The sequence below is a fragment of the Elaeis guineensis genome, chromosome 6, assembly GCF_000442705.2.
Source record: "Elaeis guineensis isolate ETL-2024a chromosome 6, EG11, whole genome shotgun sequence".
In the NCBI taxonomy this organism is placed as follows: Eukaryota; Viridiplantae; Streptophyta; class Magnoliopsida; order Arecales; family Arecaceae; genus Elaeis; species Elaeis guineensis.
The window spans coordinates 119,108,184-119,132,130 of record NC_025998.2 but is presented as its reverse complement, the minus strand read 5'-3'; the positions used below and the strand labels follow the sequence as shown (position 1 = coordinate 119,132,130).

Here is a 23,947-nt window from a genome sequence, read left to right as displayed (position 1 = left end):
CCCCATAGCTACCATTTCTCCCACCCTCCTCTCCCAAACCATCCCTACTCTTCCAAACCCTAAATTCCCCAAATTCTATCTCCAAATCTCCTCTGCTTTTGTGCCTGCCAACGAAACCCTAGCCAAATCCACCATCCAGAGAATCTTTGAGAAGCTTCGAAGCCTTGGCTACCTTGTCGATGACCCCGCCAAGTCCACCATCCGCCCCCCGACCAACCCTAGCTCCAACGATGAGATCTTCATCCCCACTCCTCATGAGCTCCCCAGTGCCGCATCGACCATACCATCGATTCGAGCTGGAGCACCAGGTCTCCGAAACTAGATCCAAGGCCATCATCACGAGGTCCCATTATCTATGGAACAGAGAGAAGGACCAGGAGAAGCAAAACAAAGGCTTTAAAGGAAGTAGTGCCAATGGTTGTGGAGCTGACGATTTCGATGGAGGAGTTGAAGAGGTTGAGTGAGGGGATACAGCTGCATAAGAGGCTGAAGGTGGGGAAGGCAGGTATCACGAAAGGGATTTTGAATGGGATTCGAAGGGGAGCCATTCGGACGACGACATCATGCTCTCTAGCAATGGCTAGCTCTTCTTCCCACCGTCCTCCATCTTGGCCTCCTAGGTCATCAAAGGTGGTGGCTATGGTAGAGAAGACGATGAAAAAGATACTCGGGGATGTCAACTGTGGCCTCAGCTTGGTTAGGGAGGTCGTCGGGCTTGCATTTGGGCTTGGCCCAAGCTTGTAGTCGGGCTAGGGCGTTGGCCCGATCCGAAAATGAAATAGGCTTTATATCTGAGTCCAAATCTAGCTTGATTTTGTTCAGGCTTGGCCCGAAGCCCAACCCGCAGTCGGGGTGGCCCGATGCCCATCGGGCCAGCCTGAGTTCATTTTCAGCCCTAGTGATACTAAAATTGTATGGATACTCCATCTTAGCAAAAAAAAAAGGATACTTATTTTGTTCTAAGCCTATTCCATCACGGATCACATTAAGAACTAATCATCTCCGGTAGAGCATCGACAACCTTTTCATCTTCAGTGGGGGTGAAAGTGAACTGGATAATATCCATTCGAATTTATTTTTATATCTAAAACTATTCAGATATGAACAAAAATTTAAACATCCAACTAGTATGCATATTCATATCCATATCCATTAAAGAAAAATGGATATGGATATAAATAGACGACTATCATATCCTTATTTGAATATCCGATTCTACTTATAATCCTATTCAATTTTATATAGCATCTATTAACTTTTAAAGAAAATATACAACCATATCAATACACTATAATCTTAATATAACATCCACTTAAAAATATATTTAAATCTATGATTATAAAGTTTAATTATCCAACTTATATCCACATTTATATCCATAATTTTTGTATCCGATTTATATCCGTATCTGTTTAAAATAAATATACATATAAATTTTTACATCTAACTAATATCTGTATCTGTATCTATATTTATCAAATAAAATAAATATAGATATGGATATACTGATATCCAATTCGTATTCGATCAGCTTTCAGTCCTAATCTTCAAAGCTTTCCTCTCCGAATTGATCGGATCAAAATAGAAACAACCTTAAAACTAGGGCTGACAAAATATGATCTGACCCGCCAACCCAACACGTGTTCGACCCACCATAAACAAGTTTAGATTTAAGCTAAATGGATTTGGGTTGTAAATAGATCGACCTATTTAATCCATTTAATAATTGGATCGAATTTAGATTTTAAATATCTGATCTATTTAATCCATTTAATATTCAGATCAGATTGAGTCAGATAACTTATTTAACCAGTTTAACCTATTTCTGACCCATTTAATCTGATCTGTTTAATATGTTTAACCTATTTAAGATCCGTTTAATCTGTTTAAAATCTGTTTAAACTGTTTCTGACCCATTTAACCCGATTTATTTAACATATTTAATCTATTTAATTTAATTTAATTTATTTAATAAATAAATTAAATAGATCGGATCGGGTTACCTATTTAATAAATAGATCGGATTCAGATTTGAATTTTTGATCCGTTTAATAAACAGATCGGATTTGGATTGATGATTTTTTGATCTGATCCGTATTAATTCGATCCGTTTATGATCCGATCTGATCCAATTGACAATCTTTATTTAAAATTCATTTAATCAATTTTTTTTTTATAAAAATATTATATTTATTAACTTTCAAAGCTACTTTAAAAAAACTTTCTAAACTAATACAGAGATTTAATGACAATATCTTATATAAAGATATTGGCAGATTCACCTACGGAAGCTAACGGCATTGGATTCTGAAAGCTTGGCTGGCGGTCGCTAAAGTCCAGATGCTGCTGAGCTGGCACCCGAATATTCCGTCTAAATTTGACGGTAAGTACTCGCTTCCTGAAGCGGCCACAGTGAGCCAGCGAAATTGGCGGAAAAATTAGGCCAAAGGAGGGAAAAAACACGCCTATTTCGCTGTCTCTCTCCTTCTTCTTCTCCTCCGAGCGCGCTGTGCACCCATAGAAGAAGAGCGGCCGTCGGCGGAGGCGACTGTTAGGGTTTCCAGATTGTGCGGAATTCCTCATGTTCGTTCCTTGCCATCTCTTTAGTTTTCATATGGGACTGTGGTTTGGATTCGTAGATCTGTCGTTTTTCGCGGTTTTTCTCGTGGAGTTTGTGCAGATCTTTTGTTCTTTAAATGTTTCGAATGTGTCGATTTGGTTTCGGAAATGGTTTTAGTAGCCACATTGTTGGGTTTTTGGAATATAGATGAGCTGAGCATACAAAAGATCGGACTTTTATCACTTCTTTGTTCATCGTATTGTGAGTTCTTTTGGGCCAAAAATTGGACCAGTTTTTTGTTCCTTTAACTGGAGACTTGTTTTAGCCTTTTTTGGTGTTTAGGAAATTTTGGTTTGTGATTTCGATGTGAGCTACTAGTGCCGTTGAACAAAAATTAGAATTTTGTATGATTGGTACATCAAAATTTCTTTCCCCCCTTGTTGCTACCAAGTAGGAGTATATTTTCTTGTAAGAAAAATGGTTATAAATTGAGTGAAGGTCTGCCTTACATTGTGTTGGATATGTATTTTAGCCTGTATCACACTTGAAGGGACAGTTTGATGATCTGAAAATGTAAGATGTGTTCATTAGTTTGAAGTCTAGGATTTTTCCAGGAGACTAGAGGTGATTAGATTGTAATTTTGCTTTTATGTCAATTGAGGTGTTTGGATTGTTTGCTCACTTCATTTTAGGTTAATTTTTTTATTTTTGTATCGGCCTGGCAGTGGCTGAAAGGCCCCACAGCAGCAAACTGCCGTTTCCTGGCTTCCCTTTTTCATGCCTAAGTGGTTGCTTTCTAAAGTGCATTGCGTATTCGAGTGCATTCAAAAGAAAACTGCTGGATTTGTGGGTTTTGTATTATTGGGGTTAGTGATTGATGACCTTACAAAACCTTTGAGCTGTATTCTTTTCTTCAAAAAGTGATTAGTTGTACCATCCTTTAGTAATGACGTCCTGTTTTTGAACTTTCCGGCCTTATAATAAGGATATATGGGAAATGTGGCGGAAATTATACATGATAGTTCACACTTTTCTCACTTTTTGCTTCATGCTCCTTGCTTGTCTTCATTTGACTTTTTGTGACTAGTTGTTTCATGCTTCTTGTTCTGCCTCGCTTGATTTTCTGTGCAACAGTTTCTTCATGCTGTTTATCTCATGGTACATATTTATGTATTCTACTATTGCAGTGTATTTAAAGTGCCCAAAATGGTTGCACAGAAGTTCACAGTAGACTTGAGTAAGCCTCTCGTCTTTCAGGTAAATAAAACTTGTAATCATCTTTTTTCTTTCACCTTAAATGGCATTTCCTTGCCGATATCTTCAACTGTTTTTCGCAGCAATATTATTATAATATCAAGACAAAGATAAAGATAGAAGCTTGCTGTAGCATGTTCTTGCTTTTCAGCTATCGTTGAACTGATGATTTAAGAGTATGATCCCATCTTCCCTGCTACGGTGTTTTGACTAAGAATGGGTTTGGTTGGATTGGGGATTTGCTAAATTCAATCTAGCCTCATTAGATTTAGGTTTAATATCTTGACCTAACCCATATTGGGTTGCTTCAACATGATTGTTCAATTTTAAAAATCTAATGGGGATAATATGTTGGGTCAGGTCCAGCTAGATCCAAGCCCAGCCCCATATTTTTGGAGCTTGATTGAGATTGTTTAGGATTTTTAGCTTTTTGGCAAATAACTTGTAGTTGACAACAATTATTGATGAGATTCTATTACAAATCTCCTGTAGGTATAAGAAAAATATTTTATGTGCGTACAACTATGTATTTTATATAACCTATCAGAGCATTTTGCACTATAACTGAATACTGATATAATTTCCAAAAAATAAGGTAATCTACTATATAAGTAATTAGCAATATTGCTGTTCTATCTTTAGTCTACTGAGGAGCAATAATCAGGTCAATCCCTCAGTGATAATAGTAATAGTATGATATAGTTATGAGTGTCAACCTCATTTTAGCATAACATAAGCTGACTGTGTATTTAACTGTACGATATTTGAATATATGGCTTGGTGGTAGGGTTATAACTGGGCTGTGTAGGGTTTGTTAGCCAATTAAACTAATAGAGTCTGTTTTATCATGCAGGATAGGATGGAATCTGGGTTGGGTCAGAGAAAAGAAAGATCCAAATCTGACCTCAAACTCGTTTTAGGGTCAATCCAACCTATGATATTATGTTTTGGGTTGGGCTTGGGAGTGGTGTTGGGACACCTATTCCTTTTGCAGCCTTAGGCATGAACAACTAAAGACCATGAGAGATGCATAAAAATCTAGCAATCTGTGCTGTGATCCTATATCATATATAACATGTTTGAACCTCACCTCATCTATATTTTTCTCAATTGCAAATCATGCTTCTATTTTTATTTTACAGTTATACTTTCTTTTCTGTGAAATTCTACTCCTGTTCATCTATACTATCCCATAATCCGAACCTTATTTCCTTACTATAGCCCTTCACTTATAAATGCTTATGGATTAATTAAAAGCTTGTTTTCTTGCAAAATTTAAAGGTCGGTCATCTTGGGGAAGCTTACCAGGAATGGGTTCACCAACCTATTGTTAGCAAGGAAGGCCCGCGATTTTTTGCAAATGACTTCTTGGAGGTATTATTACATTGTCTTAAGTGAGTGAGATGCATTTTCTACTGGCTTCTAACCCCTGTATTTCCAACTATTAGTTCCTAACATGCACTGCATGGTGGGCGATTCCAGCCATTTGGCTGCCAGTTGTCTGCTGGTTTGTGACCATGTCTATGAGAATGGGCCATACAATCCCTGAAGTAGCTATGATGGTTGGGACTGGAGTTTTTGTGTGGACACTCATTGAATATACTATCCATCGCTTCCTTTTCCACATGAAAACACAAACTTACTGGTAGGCTTCATTTTCACTATAGTTTTTAATTAATAGCCCTAGTCTGATCTCTTTTGCCCTACTAAAATGAACTAAAGATATATGTTAAGAAGATTTTGAAATTTTTCTACAGGGCAAATACAGCACATTATCTTCTACATGGATGCCATCATAAGCACCCTATGGATGGACTCCGCCTTGTTTTCCCTCCTACTGCCGCAGCTATTCTTTGTGTGCCGGTAAGTGAATACATTCCAATCTCTTTACCTGGCTAGTAAGAATTAGAAACTCTTCTTTTTCATGAGTTTATAAGCATGTCCCTTGTTACTGATGCACATAATCATGACTGCATCGTATTATATTTTCTAAATTTAAAAATGTGATCATAAGTTTTATCAAATATTCGAAGCAGATGCTTATAACAGACTGATTAGGATCCTGGGAACAAATTAGCCAGGCAATTCTTTTTGCAGCAATGTGAAATATGACTTTTTTTTAAAAGATAATAACACCAATCCCTGAAATATAGAAGTTTAACTAGTAGCTAAAAGCTACTGATTTTACATGCATTGTCTTTCAGTTGTGGAATCTGGTTAAACTTTTTGCAACCCCATCCACTGCCCCTGCCTTATTTGGAGGTGGTCTTTTGGGTTATGTTATGTATGATTGCACTCACTATTATCTTCACCATGGACAGCCATCCAAAAATCCAGCTAGAAATCTCAAGGTAAAAAGAACTGTGAGTAATCATTTAGAATCTCACGAACAGTTTCCGATCTTTGTGGTATGCTAATAATAAATTGCTTGTCTACCAGCTGTATCATATGAGCCACCACTTCAGAGTTCAGAACAAGGGTTTTGGGATAACTTCTAAACTATGGGACATTGTGTTTGGGACATTGCCTCCATAAAAAATCTCTGGGAAAAACCAGTTGATTTTTTTTGCTCAATAGTTTGAGGTCTTGTAATTTATCAAGGTAAGTCTCTATTCACCGTTGCATATCTGAAATGATTTTGGTTTTATGATTGTATTATTGTTAATTATGGTGCTAGCTTTGCCAATTCTAGGAGTTTTTTTGTATCCCTATTTTTCCTTTGTGCAATTCTTTCTTGCAGATCGCTTGCAAAATTTGGCTGGCCATTTTTATGGATTCTATGAATGATTTCAGTATAGATACTCCTATTCCCATGTTTAGGATCCTTGACCGATCTCTGTACCCAAGCATTACTTTTAAAACTTTCTTTTGTGATGTGCACTCCATGGTATAACGGATTACCATCATGTGATGGACCTGATTGGAATTTGGAAGGCAATAGCTGGCATGTCATGAGTTGGTTATGCTATTTATCTGAGTCTGGTTCATCTCTGCAAAGACAGCGGGTTCTCATGTGAAGCGGAACTCTACTATTTTGGAGTTGGGTTGTAGACCATATTTTGCACAGGTAACTCGGGGATTTGGTCAGCAATCCTTCGTGATGAGGATTTTGTAATGTCAGTGGAAAAAAAAAATTGAATGAGAGCTTATATTGACCGCTTAATTTTTTGTTCTATATGATGGGGATGTTTGTTCTGTTAACAGTTAGGAATAGCTAAAATCATGCCTGAACTGATTGGTAAAAGGTTGAACTAAATATTACAATCCGGAATGTGGAAGTAGCATCCATGATATAATATATGCATGACAGTTTTTCTGTGCTAATCATGATTTTTTTTTTTTTTTTTGTGCTTGAGTAATCATTTGACATTCCTTGGGATCATGCCTTCTTTGGTTGTTGGAATGAAAGGTGGGTGAGGGATGTAAGAAGGTTGGGGTATCATCATCGTTGTATAAGTGGGTAATAGTAAAACATTTTCACATAAAAATAAAGTTTGATTTTAAGTTAGGGTTGCAATGATTCAAGTTTGGATCAGATAGATTATCGATAATAACGTATGAAAACCTTGACTCAAGACCCAGCACCAGGTCAACATCTCTCAACCCAAACTCATCTATGGGTCATTTTGGATCACCCTCTGATCCTGCACAAAAATAAATAAATAAATAAAATAAAATATAAGCTAAACAACTAGTATTAAGAAAACACTGGTGCAGTTTGAAATGATATGATTGTTTTGGAGATCTTTTCCAGAATTATGCTGTTAGCTTGCAGAATCAGGATATCATGAATCAGTCTCTCTGATGTAGCTCTCAGCTTGATGAATGGCAGATATGCCATGCAGCGGGGAACCACCCGCTGCCCGTCAACTTCCAAGCTCAGCAAATCATAAGTTACCGTTTATGGATGACCATATGGTTCCTTCACTATTCAAAAGCTACCCTTCTACTGTCAGAAAAAAAAAAAAATGCTACCCTTCTGATAAATTATACTAAATATCCAATAAGACAATGCCGTCTCGCCACCACAACGTTCCTCCACATGCCACCATTCCTTGATCACCATACATCAGATAGAAAGACGGGAGGGCAGACTTGTTGGGACCAATCCATCCGGTGATTTCCGACAAGTTTTGAACGATGACTGGCGACCGGCTGGTCTCCTGCTGACTCTGTTTCTGCCGGAGTTGAATCCTGGAATCCCGTTCCCAAGAGGACCACGTTGTTCTACAGTGACTAATGTTTCTTTTTTGCCAGGGGTGATCCACAGGCGAACCCGCTTTTCAATTCTGGGGGTTTTTGCCGGGCTTCATATCTTTTTCTTTTTCGTTAAAGGAGGTCAACCAATGGATTGGTTGGTCACAACATTTCTTGGACGCTCAATGGCCGCATGGAATTTTAGTTTTTGGCTTGACCCCTGCTCCCAACCACGACCACGACCTCTTACCAAAAAAAAAAGAAAAACCACGACCACTACCACCACCACCAAAGGCCAAAAGGAAACAATGGCGAGAATCATAGTTTGAAATAATTATATTTATTGTAAATTACATAAGAGTATTTTCATAATTACAGAAAACATGTCCACTTTTGTAGTGATTGCTCTTAAAGAAAGGTATAACAGTTTACTGATTAAAATGAATTGAAATTTGTACCGTTATTGTGGTGGATTTTTTTTTTTTTTTCCCTACAGTGAACCTACTAAGTGACCCAAAACAACCGCGGCTAAAATATCATTTTACTAATAGAAAGAATGGGGTCACGCCCTGATTTCCTTTAAACTAGTCCCTGTTCAGTCCCGCATATCTATATATCAATTCTGTGTTTAGGTGTGCGATTTCATTCTGCAACATTGGTTGAAATACTTTGCACTGCGGCCTTACGATGGACTTGCAGTGATTACAGATAATATTCAAGTAAGATGATGGTTTAAACCACAAATATATGTAGAGTAGCGATGTCTTAATAAATCTAACCATGATTTTTTAACCAAATGAATTGTCTCCAGATAGAATTCATAACCTGTAATATTTCAAGTTCACAATTAAAGAAAAAAAAGAACATAGATGGATGGTGTACCAAGTTAAAGTATTCACAGTGGCCAAATAAGTACAGTTTTTCATGTATCCCACTAGTCCACCATCAGTCCTTTTTGCCACTTCATTTCCAAGGCTAACCTGCATCTATGATCAGATAGCATAATTAAACCTAGCACTTCTATGTCGTCAGTTGCTTTTACAAATAAAGCTAATGGCACACCTATAGCTCACCAAGAACAATAACTTTGCTTCACTAGTTTCTTCTTCATTGTCCAAAAGGCTGCAAGGTACATGGATTCTGCAATTCAGAAGCAGCAATGAGATATTTGCCCATTACAATAACATTGCACAATAGCTGATCTAAACTTCCATAATATAAACTTCAGTTTATGCGGGTGTGCTCAGCATCATGATGGGGTTAAGTGCAGGTTATTCCTGTCAGCTGTACAGTCTAGCTCAAGGGTCATGGAGAATTTCATAAACAAAAGCACAGGATCTCGATAGCACCTATTACCACTTTTCTATGAGTTAGCAGAATAAGGAGAGCTCTGTTTTGATTCCATATGATCATATAGTATGCAGATGTGCTTTAGTTCTTAGACTTTTCTCAATTTAGCTGTCAGCAAAGTATGGGTGTGCTCCAGATTAAAATAATTGTCATATGAGGTAGAATGGATATTGACAAATACAGGTCTGCAATTACAATGTATCAAGGAACACGTAAGCCTGAAAACTAACCAAAAAGATAACAGGCTTACTTGCACCATTGATCGAGATTTGCAGTATAGGTCATCAGATTAATGATTTTCTCTATCCATGGTTCATGGAACAAATACATGGAAACACATGAATTACCGAAACTTTCTAAAAGCCATTACCTTAAAGATTAATTGTAGGTACTCCATTTCAAATCCATAATGGCAAGCAATCTTTTTCAGATCTTCCAAACTGAGTTCAATGAACATCTCCTGGATGTGAGAGGAGAACAAGTTAGATCTCATGAAGTAAAATATCAACAATTATATATTTATTTGACCTTGGAAATATATATTTACATATGTCAGCTGACTATGAGTCTGCACAGTGATACAGGGACCAAGTTTATCAAGACCTGTTAATACATCAAGTTGTTTGAATTATTTTCTTGAGGAATAAGTTGTTTGATTTATTTATACCATAAGAAAATGAACTTATTGCAGATAAATGAGACAGAATCTATTGATAAAAAGTTGCATTTGCTTACAGATCAAATTTTGAGAAAAAATGGTAAATTTCAGGGATATCTTGAAAAGTAACTAAATGCAGAATCGTTCTGAACAGCTTCAAGAACTTCACTTTTGAGAATTTCGATATTACTTCAATGTATTCAACAATGTTACGTGCTGTATCCAGTAAGAAACCTGTTATAACAGCATCCTGAAAAGCTGCAAGAACAAATAGAGTGCCGTAAGGATGCGAAAGAATTTCCATACAATTAAAACAACATAAACTGGAACTAAATCGAGAAAAACTCCTGCTGGATTGCAGTTACAGAAAAGAGAGACACGGATGCTCCTTAGTTATCAACTCTTTCAATGGAGGAAATGGACTGCTGCAAGCTTTCAGTTTTCTAACGTATAGCCTTTGCAGCTTAAAAAAGCAACAGAGAGCATACTTGAGCATACTTTCACCCATATATATGGGGTTAGCTTTATGAATCCTCTTCCGCTAACATCAAGAAGACTTATAAGGAGCAACGATTGCCTTCCTAACGTGAGTCGCAAACCGAAGAAAAGAGAACTTTTTAGCCCTTCTTCTCCTCTCTCTCTCTCTCTGTGTGTGTGTGTGTCTGTCTGTTCTCAAAAAAAAAAAAAAAAAAAAAAAAAAAAAAAAGAACTCCCAGTAACCTCATTTGCAAAACTGCAAAAAATCTGTAAGGGAAAACTTGTTAGAGGATTCCTGCCTAAAGATTATGGGGAACCAAAATCAGACCTGCCTAAATCAGCATTTCACCTTAGATCAAACTTGTTTGATTACTTAATCGACAATATGGAATTTCAGTTCAATGCTGATATCATAATTTAATGGCCTAAAGTGAAATTTGAGTTTTTATATTGTATCTATTCCTTTAAAGATGAAGAATCTTTATAAGCATAAGCTGATCATTAAATTGAGCATATTTTTGAACTTCTTTATATATGTAAATTTACAATCTAATTCATCTTAAAATCTAACTCCAATTATACCTTCTTGATTTTCATCATTGTAGACCTCAACAAAGTTGCCATCACAGATGGAAAAGCCTTCAGTAATTCCGACATTGTTGGTGATTTAAGGGCATAGTAACAAAATGAGAAGAGAAGACATGTCAAACAACAAGGACTAAACAAGTTAAGAAGGCATGAGGTTGGAAATAAGACTTACGTTAAAAAACAACAAAATAATGGATCAAATGTACAAGCAAACACATAATAACAGTTCTATCCACCATTTTCTAACACTGATTGGCAATAATATGGATGTCACACTTTACCTACATTACAGATAATGTCAAAATTAACATGAATCCATCAAACAATCACATTGTATTGCAAACTGAAAGTGCTTACGCAATCAGCGGTCTAACAGCTTAAATGATAATATGAAACATTTAAAATACCTAGGAACCAAAAAGAAAATTTTTTCAATTAATCAACACATCAAGTACCCGTAAAATAAATGGATTTCCATAAGAAAATGAATGTTCTAAATATGGGGCGTACAAATTGATAATCATATTGTTAATGATGATGTACAACATCAACGTATAGGAACTTCTAAAGTCAATGGAAATTTTTATCTTTACAAAGACCTTGGTGAACACTCAATATAGAAGGCTTTGAAGTGTGGAGGATGAAAATAGACACTGAGAAGACTTGTACATAACAATGGATTCACCAATTATAATAAATATTGCAATGAAAGCAAATGGTTTACTTACCAAAAAAAAGCATATGGTTCATTTTCCTCAATTGATAAAAAAATCATTTTTTATGAGCATCAGAAAGGTAATAATGTTCAGAGTCATGCAATATACAGGGGAAAGATTTTGGCCAAAGTTGTGGACCAAAACTAGGATATAAAATCATTCACCACAACAAGCAAGTTATGATCCATAGAATGATAGATGAAGAGAGTTCAGGATTACAAAAAGGGTATCATATTTAAACAAGAAGACTAGTTTTCCATCCAGTCGTTAGTAATAGCTGCCTAACTACATCTTGGGACTTGGCCGGGGAGGTGGTCTAAAAAAAATGGAATTGTTCATAAGCTTATATATAATGCTTATATGAAGAGATCAAATTTACTTGTTCATAAGCGAAAATCACTCAATGAACTTGGGTAAAAGTTAAGAGATAATGTTGATAATGATCTTGTGCCTCTTCTTGCTGTCATGGTGATCGAGAATAGGTCCAAGAGAATTTCTGCATTGAGCAAGCCTTTATAAAGCTTCTAATTACAAAGGCACATATTCGAAAGTAGTCTTTCCTATCTCTATGCTGCTTCCCCAATCAACTGAGTCGTTGCACTGTTGAAGGTAAAACCTCTTCTTGCTGTTCAGCTGAGAGATACATATGTTGTGCTAATCATGAATGCAAATATATATACACACATATACCATATATGTGTATCTACACTTAACATTGTAGTCTTGTAGGCATAAGCAGGACAACCATGAGATTTTCTTTGATGTATTCATAGTCAACCAGTATAAGTTATCTAGCCAGGTTGTATCGAAATATAATCATGGGGCTAAACATGAATTTCAAAGTCTACCATGCATTATACTTGGATTAAAGAAGAATATAATTTCTTTCATTTGCAAAACTATAGGGGTATATCTATCGTTTATTCTTGGAAATTCCATAAAACATAATCTATCGAATCTTTTATTGTTCAAGAAAATTCTTGAACATTCATTGGTGATTACCAAATATCTTTATTATGTGCTAGCAAAACGACGCTGACATTATGGAGCACTTAGTATTTTTATTTTGACAATGCTAGCTAGCACAATTCTATGTTATCAAAATTTGATTTTCAATAGCAACACTTCTATATTATTTTAGGAAGTCATTCCCTAGGCCGAGGTAATCCACAGGAGTAAAATGGAAGTAGTTGTACTTAATGGAGGACATGCAAATACATTTTCGACAAATTAATAAGAAAAATATCCAATTTTGATTCTCTAAAAGTATGAAATATCTCATTGAAATTCCACTTCTAATACAGAATTCATTTGAAAAATGTTGAACTCACTAGTGCGAACGCATTCATCCCTTCCACCAGTTCCTAATAGTGAGGAATTAAAATTCCAGAAGAATGAGGACCACGATGTTTTCCAGAAACCATGACTCAAAAAATGGAATTTAGCACTGGTTTGGCAATCCGTGATTCAATCAATGAGCATGGGAAATATTTGGTGAGACTCATCCATAGCATAATTCCTTCTTTGGATCTTCTTGTCTCCTATTTGTTACAATGGGGAATGAAGTGAATCAGATGGAGACATGCCCACTCTCTTGAGGGCAGAACACAACCTTGTAGTTGGTCCCACCAGGACAAGTGAAAGTGCTCGTCGGATCATCGAACGGGAAGCTGTAAGATGTCGGACAGTTCCTCTTGAAGAACTGGGAGTAGTTGGTCGGCCCGCATCTCCCGGAGATGCAACAGTACTGATCAGTCTTGAACACCGTGCACGGGTTGTGACAACCCCCCGGCGTCTTCAGCCGGTCGGGGCGACGATGTCGGCGGAGCACCGGATCCCGCGGCAGCTCCCGGACTTGGGGCCGAATTCCATGGGCACGTTGAAGCCGTTGATGAGGGAGATGTCGAAGTAGTCCAGGTCATCGTATTGGTTGAGGGCGAATTCGGCGTTGGTGTTCGGCGGGGAGCCGGGAGAGTGGCACGCGAGGAGGCCACCGCAGTCGCCGGTGTCGCAGTACCCGTGGCCTTTGCTGTCGAAGGAGCAGCCTGTGCGAGCCCAGATGCGGCCGTTGGGGGTGCCGGGCTCGCCTTCGAGGGTCCAGTTCTGGCCTCGGTCGAGTTGGCGGCCCAGACGGTGTAGGGCACTGGTTGATGTCAAAGGTGGCGGCATGGGAGAGGCTTAGGCTGAGGAGGAGGAGGAGAGGAAGGGACGTTGATGAGGCCATATGGGAAGGTCTTTTAGGTGGATCGTGTGGGTTTCTTCGGAGGGGTTAGAAGGCTTTTGCAGATATTAGAGTGTCATTTTTTACCAAGGCGTGTTGCGTGTGGTTTAGGATATGGAGAAAGTTCAAAGCAAGTTGGATTGTGATACTAAATTCTGTGTCGAGTGGTTGCGGATGATTGGAGACCTAGAAGGGACGGCAAATAAATGGGCTCAAATGGCCTTTTCCATCATTTAGTTGTGACAATGAAAATAGAGAACTAAGATAAATTTTTAATTTTATTTTTAACTTAAAAATAATTTTTTATATAAATTTTATATAAAAATAATTATTCATTCTAAATATAAATTAAAAAAAATTATTCATTTTTTATTGAAATTATTCTTATATCCTTATATCTTTATATTTTTAAAAATACTACAGTATTACATTATCATAGTACAATATTTCTTTACAATAAGACAATATTACATTATTTAGTATAGAATTTTTTTATAATAATATAGTATTATTTTATTTTATTATATTAGTGTAATATTTTTTACAATAAAGTAGCACTACATTATATAATGTAGTATTCCTTTATAATAATACAGTGTTGCTTTGCTGTATTATATTAGTACAGTATTCTTTTACAATAAGATAGTATTATATTATCATAGCGTAGTATTACTTTTCAACAATGCAGTGTTGCTTTATAATAGTATAATATAATTTTATAATAATATAGTATTATTTTATAATAGTACAATACTGTTTTATAATAATGCAGTATTGTTTTATAATAATGTAGTATTATTTTATAATAGTGTAGTGTTGCTTTATAACTGCAAGGATAATTGGGTCATTTCATCCCATTTGGATAGCTGTTTTTAAGTTATATTTCAAATGGAGAGAATTTTTTACTTAAAACTTAAATAGATAGCTACTTTTAAGTTTAAACTCAATTAGATATTTCTCATTAGTTTATCCTAATGAAAATGGAAGAAAATTTATAAATATATATGATTTTATGATAGAGAAGCAGAACAAATTTGACATTTGGAATAGCTATTTCTTTTATCGTGTTCGATGTGCTTGACTTATTATTTTTTCTATGAAAAAAAGAGGATACTAGTTGAGTTATTCCAACTTACTGTGAATTCAAATTCCAAAATAAGTCGCTCCAAGCACTTGGATCTAGGTGACCATAAATTGGATTAATTGTTACCATGAATCACGTAGTCCTATTCATATTTTGATTTATCTCATTAAAATTTCAGATTCAAAGTATTTTAATTATTTTTAATATTCTTCTATATATAAAAATAATTTTTTTTAGAAGTGACATATATATATATATATATATATATATATATATAATTAATTAAGCTTATAACCTCTTTGGCATAGTTTTTATTTTTATTTTTTATTTTTGAAAATAAAATTAGATAAATCAAAATAAAAAATATGCTCAATATTATTTTTTTATTTTATTTCTAAAATTATATTAATTATTTTTAAAAAAATTACTTTCACTATTTTCAAAATAAAAATTTTGCATCCTTTAACACCACCACTAACACCATCTATTTTGGCTTCGCCATTGACTCCACCATTATCTTTACCCCATCTCCATAATCATTATCTCTATTACCATTATCACCACTATCATAGCTATTGATAAAAGAGAGGGGTGCTAAATATTATAAAAAATAAAATATAAAAAATACTAATTAAGTGAAAAAGAAATGAAAAAAATGAGACTTTTTATCATTGGTGGACTGATTATATTCTCTATCATATATCATATATATATATAGCTTTGAAATTTAACTAAAATATCAAATAGATAAATAGAGCAACAACTAATTCTAACAAAATAGTTACTTCAAAATTATCCAATATCTTCATCTAATTAACTAATTCTAATAAAATAATATCTTCATATTTAGCATCCTAAACTATCCTACTAAAATATCTAATTAATAACTAAGTTTATCTTTTCAATAGCTATCACTATCATTTCTACCACCACTATCATCATCTTTATTATCATATCCACCATCATTACTGCTATTATTATCATTATCAGTATAAGTATTACTGCTACCAATCCACCACCTTCACCATCTTTACCATACCGTCATCCCAGCATGCCCTTTACTACACTACCCCCCAGCGACCATAACTACATTGTGAGTACTTTCACCACCATAATCACTGGCACATCATTAGAAGGGATATAGGTAAGAAAGATTTTTATTTTCTCCTTGTTATTGACTCAATTTTGGAGAGAGACAACTATACCATTTCAATTTTTATTTTTTAAAACTCTTATAATTATTCAAACTAGATTTTATTTTTTTAAATTTTAATATTCATATATGTCTATTATCTATACTGATGCTCGTTCATATTGATTCTGGATATCAAACAATCCTCCAACACAATAATATGTGTGATTCTGCACCTCCAACGCACCTCCAACATTCACTCTCTAACAAATATTAAAATAATTATTTTAATAAAAAAAATTTATTAAATATCTTTATAACAAATCTTGATTGATGAGATCATGACCTTCTAGGAAATTATCCTATTGCAATTATAAGCTTGTAAGGGCATGTTTAGATGGTTGGACTAAAATTATATAGGATTCATGGCCTAATCACCAAAAATATAGAATTATAGGCTGAATTTGACCTATTATACAATTGCCCGGGACCACCTTTTGAGTGGGCTAGCTTGAATTTTATTGGGAGAAAAAAATAATTTGTTGAGGTCAAAAAGTGATCTTAGACAGTTGTAAAATAGGCCAAACCCAATCTATAGTTCTATATTTTGGTGATTGGGCCACAAATCCTATAAAATTTTGAGCTCAACCATCCAAATAGGCCCTAAATAATTTTTACTTTTTCTATAGTTAGAGCATCTTCCATACGATTCTTCTTTTCTATTTATCTTTTTCTTTATTAACTAATCATATTATTTTAACATGACTAGTTGCCCATGAGACATGACTCTATAAAGATCATTCAGAAAATAGAGAACTTTAATTGAACATGAAATTTATCATGCTTGGAGTTTAAGTATGTTCTTACTTTTACTATTTTTAAAATAAATATTTTATTTTTTTTACGATCATCACTGGTATCATTTTTACCATCTCTGCTGTTAGTCTTCATAACCATCTCTATACTATCCCCACCACCATCATCTCCATCGTTACTATCATTACCACTAGAGCTACCACTATCATCTTCACCACCACTTTTGCTATTGTATTCACACCATTACTATTATCACCAAGTTGTTACTATCAATATTGCGACTCTATGCCATCCTCACTACTTTTGTTATATTATCATGCTACCATAGCCTTTACCACACTTCCACCACCATCATAATAGTCATAACCATATTGTCTATGGTTAAAATATCTTCTATCCAATTCTTCTTTTTCTTTGTTAACTAATCATACTATTTAAATATGATCAAATATGTTTTGCCTATGAGACATGACCATAAAGATCATTTAAAAAATAGAGAACTCTAGTCAAACATAAAATTTAGGCTCTTACTTTTATTATTTTCAAAATAAAAATTTCATTGCACCACTACCATTGACACCACTTTTATCATCACTATTATCGCCATGACCATCTCTATACTATCTGCATCATCATCATCTCCGTTATTATTATCATCTTCACTACCACTATGACCACTATCATAGCTCTATCACAATCATCTTAATCACTACTTTTGCTATTGTCCTTACTATAATTTCATCACCAATACTGCTATTACCATGTTGTAGCTACAAATATTGCTGTACCAACATACTATCCTCACCACTTCTATCACACTATCGTGCTATCATGGACCACACTGCCACCATCATGACCATAACAACATTATCCATAGTTAAAATATCCTCTGTCTAATTTTTTTTTTTTTGTTAAAACAATCATACTATTTTAACATGAACAAATCTATTTTGCTTAGGAGGCATGACTATAAAGATCATTCAGAAAATAAGTGCTCTACCTGAACATAAAATTTATCATGCTTGGAGTTTAATTTTTATTTTTATTATATTTAAAATAAAAAATTTATTTCTTTTACAACTATCATCAACACCACTTTTATTATCTTCACTATTGTCTCCACCACCATCTCCATTCATTCCCATCATCGTCATCTCCACCATCATTACCGTCACCATCATAATTCTACTACTATCATCTTTACCATCATTTTTTGCTATTACCATTGCCATCATATCCACCACCACTATCGCTATCATCATGTTTGTCACTACACATATTGTTAGTGCCAAATGCCATCTTTACTACTTTCACACTATTATGCTATAACAACCTCTACCATATAATCACCACCATCATCATAGTCATACCTATATTGCCTATAGTTAAAGTATCTTCTCTCTAATTCTTTTCTATTCTTCTTTTCTTTTGCTAACTAATCATATTATTTGGACATAACCAAATCCATTTGACCTATAAGACATAATGATAAACATCATTCAAAAAATAAAAAATTTTAGTCAAATATAAGATTTATCATGCTTGAAGTTTAAGTTCTTATTTTTACCATACCAAAAATAAGAATTTTATTTTTTTTACCACTATCATTAACACCATTTTTATCATATTCGCAATTATCTCCACCTCTATCTCTATTCCATCTCCACCATCATATCTCCACTACCACCATCATCTCCGCCATCACTATCATCACCATCATAGCCACCACTATCATCTTTACTATCACTTTTACTATCATTTTTTCTATCATAACCATTACTACTATCATCATATTGTCTCTACAAATGTTGTTTCTATTAATATGCTATTCTTACCACTTCTATCATACCATTATGCTAATATGGCCTCTATGATACTACCACCACCACTATCATGATCATAATCATATTGTCTATGGTTAAAGTGCCTTCTGTTTAATTTTTTTTTATATTTTTTTATTAATCAATTATACTATCTTAATATGACCAAACCTATTTTGCTTGTGAAACATGACTATAAAGATTATTTAGATATATATAACTCTAGTTAAACATAAAAAAATTTATCATGATTGAAATTTAAGTTTATACTATATTAAAATAAAAAATTTATTTTTTTTACCACCACACTAACACCACTTTAATTATCTCCGCTCTCCACCACTATCTCTATCTCATCCCCACCATCATCATCTCCACTACTACTATCATCTCCACCACCACTATCATCACCACTATAACCGTTATTGTCATCTCCATCACCACTATTGCTATCATCTTTATAATAATATCTACTACTATTACTGTTATCATTATGTTATCACTATAAATATAGGTGCTCCCAATCTATCATCCTCATCACTTTTATCGTACTATCATGCTATTATGGTCTCTATCACATTACCATCAATATCATCATGGCCATAACCATATTATCGATACATTTACCACCACAATCACTGACACATCCCTAAAAAGGATGTGGAGTCAAAAAGATTTTTTTTCATATTGTTATTAACTCGATCTTAAAGAGAGGATACTATAGTACTTTGGTCTTTCACTTTCTAAAACTCTTATAATTATTCAAACTAGATTTTTTTTCTCTAAAATTTAACATTTGTGTATATCTATTGCCCATATTAATGCTTATTCATATTAATTCTAGATATCAAACAATCCTCTTACTCATGACTTGTATTATCGTATACTTCTAATATTTACTCTTTAATAAAATTTTAAAAATAATTATTTTAATAGAAAATAGATCTATCAAATATCTTATAGAAAATCTTGATTGATGAGATCAAAATTTTATAGAAAATATATCAAAAATAAAGATTTTATTTTTTTTTACCACCATCAACGATACCACTTTTATCATCTTCATCGTTGTCTCTGCTGCTATCTTTATCCCATCTCTACCATCATATCTCTACTACTACCATCATCTCTGCCATCGCAATCATCATCACTATAGCCACTACTATTATCTTTACCATCATTTCTACTACCATCTTTGCTATCATAACTACTAGTATTATGATCATATTATCTCTATAAATATCGTCCCCATCAATATGATATCCTTATTATTTCTGTCATACCATTGTGCTAGTATGGCCTCTATGATACTACTATCACAACCATTATGGTTATAACTATATTATCTATTTTAAAGTATCTTATGTCTACTTTTTTTTATATATTTTTCTTTTTTTTATTAACCAATCACATTATTTTAATATGACCAAGCTCATTTTTCTTGTGAGACATGACTATAAAGATTATTCAGATATATAGAACTTTAGTTAAATATAAAAATTTATCATAATTGGAGTTTAAGTTTATATTATATTAGAATAAAGATTTTATTTCTTTTACCACTACATAAACATCACTTTTATCATCTTTGCTCCCCACCACTATCTCTATCTCATCCCCTCCATCATCATGGTCACTATTACTATCATCTCCACTACTACTATCATCACTACTATAGCCACCACTATAATCTCCATCACCATTATTGCTATCATATTTATAATAATGTATGTCACTATTACTGTTATCATCATGTTATCATTATAAATGTAGCTGCTATCAATCTATCATACTACAACTTCTGTTATACTATTATGCTACCATAGTCTCTACCACATTACCATCAATATCATTATAGCCATAACCACATTATCGATACATTTATCACCATAGTCACCGACACATCTCTAAAAAGGATGTAAAGTCAAAAAAAAAAAAATTTCTCCTTATTCTTGGCTCGATCTTGAAGAGAAGATACTATAGTGCTTCAGTCTTTTATTTTTTAAAACTTTTATAATTATTCAAACTAAATTTTATTTTTCTTTAAAATTTAACATTCGTGTATATCTATTATCTATATCAATGATTATTCATATTAATTCTGGATATCAAATAATCCTTTTACTTATAACTTATATTATTACACATCTCTAACATTCACTCTCTAACAAAATTTTTAAAAATTATTATTTTAATATAAAATAGATTTATTAAATATCTTATAGAAAATCTTGATTGATGAGATCATAATCTTACAGAAATATACTGAAAATAAAGATTTTATTTTTTTTACTACCATCATCGACACTACTTTTATCAGCTCTACCATTGTCTCTACTGCCATCTCTATCCCATCCCCATCATCATATATCCACTACTATTATCATCTCCACCATCACTATCATTATCATTATAGGCACCATTGTCATCTTCATCATCATTTTTGCTACCATCTTTGCTATCATAACCACTGATCTCTACAAATATTATCATTACCAATATGCCATCCTTATCACTTCTGTCATGCCATCGTGCTAGTATAACCTCTATGACACTGCCACCACCACCATTATGGTCATAATCATATTGTCTATGGTTAAAGTATCTTCTATCTAATTTTTTTTTATATTCTTCTTTTTCTTTATTAATCATTCATACTATTTTAATATGATCAAACCTATTTTACTTGTGAAGCATGACTATAAAGATTATTCAGATATATAGAACTCTAGTTAAATATTAAAAAATTTACCATTATTGGAGTTTAAGTTTGTACTATATTAAAATAAGAATTTTATTTTTTTTATGATCACATTAACACTACTTTTATCATCTCCACTCTCCATTATCATCTCTATCTCGTCTCCACCATCATCATCTCCACTACTATCATCACTACTATAGCTACTACTATCATCTCCATCACTACTATTGCTATCATCTTTACAATAATATCTATGACTATTATTGTTATCATCATATTATCACTACAAATATAACTGCTATCAATCTATTATTCTCACCACTGCTGTCGCACTATCATGCTACCATGGTCTCCACCACATTATCATAAGTATCATTATAGCCATAACAATATTATCGATGCATTTACCACCATGTTATTAATACATCCTAAAAAAGGATGTAAAGTTAGAAGGATTATTTTCTCCTTGTTATTGACTCGATCTTGAAGAGAAAGTACTATAGTGCTTTGATATTTCACTTTCTAAAAACTCTTGTAATTATTCAAACTAGATTTTATTTTTCTTTAAAATTTAACATGTATATCTAACGTCTACATTAATACTTATTCATATTAATTGTAAATATTAAGCCATTCTCTTACTTATGACTTGTATTATTATACACCTCTAACATTCACTCTCTAATAAAATTTTTAAAAAATATTATTTTAATAAAAAATAAATTTATTAAATATCTTATAGAAAATCTTGTTTGATGAGATCATAACCTTACGAAAAATCTCTATTATAATTATAAGCTTGTAAATAATTTCTACTTTTGCTATGGCTAAAAGTATTTTATGTCCACTTCTTTTTTTTGCTATTCTTCTTTTTCTTCGTTAACGAGTCATACTATCTTAACATGGACAAACTCGTTTAGCCTATAAAAATTTTTTATGTTTGGAGTTTAAGTTAATCATCACTTGAATTAGAAGGATAACAAACATGAAAATTCTAAATGCCACACTTGGCAAAGAAATTGAGAAAAACATGATTGAAAAATAAAGTTGAAAAAAGAAAAAAAAATGAAACAATCATGTTGGGATGGGGCTTGGTAATGAAATTGAGAAAAATAGAGTTTAAAAAAAATACAAATGCTTGGCAAAGAAATTTGAAAAAATAGAGTTGGAGAAAAAAAATTTAAAAAAAAATTGAGCTAAAAAATTTAAAAAAAATTGAAAAAAAAAGAGTTGGCAAAGATATTGGGAAAAATATATCTAGAGCAAAAAAAAAAAAAGAAACGATCGTGATGGGACTAGGCTTACCCTAAATTAGAAGGATAGCAAACATGAAAATTTTAAATATCATGCTTGGCAAAAAAATTTAAAAAGAAATAGTTGAAAAATGCTTGGTAAAAAATTTGGAAAGAAATAGTTGAAAAATAAAGTTGAAAAGAAAAAGAAAAAAAATGAAACAATCACATTGGGACGGGACTTGACAATGAAATTGGGAAAAATAAAGTTCAAAAAAAAATTGCAAATGCTTGGCTAAGAAATTGGAAAAAATAGAGTTAGAAAAAAATTTAAAAAAATAAAATTGATAAAATTGATAAAAAAATTGATAAAAAATAGAGTTGGCAAAGATATTGGGAAAAGCATATCTAGAGCAAAAAAAAAAAAAAAGAAATGACCATGATAGGACTGGGTTTGTCCTGAATTGGAAGGATAGCAAATATGAAAATTATAAATACTATGTTTGGCAAAAAAATTGAGAAAATATAGTTGAAAAATAAAATTAAAAAAAAAAAAAAGAAACAATCACGTTGGGACAGGGCTTGATAATGAAATTAGAAAAATGGAGTTTAAAAAAGTAAATTGCAAATGCTTGGCAAAAAAATTGTAAAAAATTGAGTTGGGAAAAAAAAATTTTAAAAAAAAAAAGTAAATAGAGTTGACAAAGATATTGAAAAAAACATATCTAGAACAAAAAGAAAAATTAAAAAAATAGAATTGATAAAAATATTGAGAAAAATATATCTAGAGCAAGAAAAAAAATTTGAGAAAATATATCTATTAAAAAAACAATCGATCACGATGGGACTCGAACCCACAATCTCCCGCTCCGGAGGCGAGCGCCTTATCCATTAGGCCACGCGATCCGAGTATTTTGAAAATTCAGTCGTACCATATCAATAATTACATAAATTCTGATGCCGTCCCACCAGCTTGTCTCCATGATGAAATTTTTTTAGTGGATTCTTAAAGGTTACTATAAGAACTCTGGCTGCATGTTTATTGTCATTTGGTGCCAATTGATCTCTCTTTCGATGCTCCATTTTAGTCATCATGGAGTCTTTTTCCATCCATGTGCATTAATGTGTGAGAACTGTC

The 23,947-nt window shown here is 33.3% G+C and overlaps 1 protein-coding gene, 1 non-coding gene and 1 pseudogene across 3 annotated transcripts; 1 reads left to right on the top strand and 2 right to left on the bottom strand.

Annotated features, from left to right (window-relative positions):
* The first annotated feature begins 2,426 nt into the window (after positions 1–2,426).
* Positions 2,427–7,096, top strand: LOC105046763 (dihydroceramide fatty acyl 2-hydroxylase FAH1). Of its 2 annotated transcripts, XR_003801105.2 has the most exons (8): positions 2,427–2,583; positions 3,748–3,817; positions 5,096–5,188; positions 5,263–5,459; positions 5,572–5,677; positions 6,019–6,165; positions 6,254–6,415; positions 6,555–7,093. XR_003801105.2 is itself a non-coding variant. In XM_029265048.2 (7 exons), the coding sequence occupies exons 2-7, from the start codon at positions 3,767–3,769 to the stop codon at positions 6,347–6,349; spliced, it is 690 nt and encodes a 229-aa protein (XP_029120881.1). In that variant the 5' UTR covers positions 2,427–2,583; positions 3,748–3,766; the 3' UTR covers positions 6,350–7,096. The 2 variants fall into 2 exon arrangements, 1 of the variants encoding a protein (XP_029120881.1); XM_029265048.2 differs by having other exon boundaries at positions 6,254–7,096.
* A 1,678-nt stretch (positions 7,097–8,774) lies between these two features.
* On the bottom strand, positions 8,775–14,097 carry LOC105046764 (thaumatin-like protein; annotated as a pseudogene).
* Positions 14,098–23,642: 9,545 nt separating this feature from the next.
* Positions 23,643–23,715, bottom strand: TRNAR-CCG (transfer RNA arginine (anticodon CCG)). Its single transcript has one exon. It is a non-coding gene; the product is annotated as a tRNA-Arg (tRNA).
* Between the last annotated feature and the right edge of the window lie 232 nt (positions 23,716–23,947).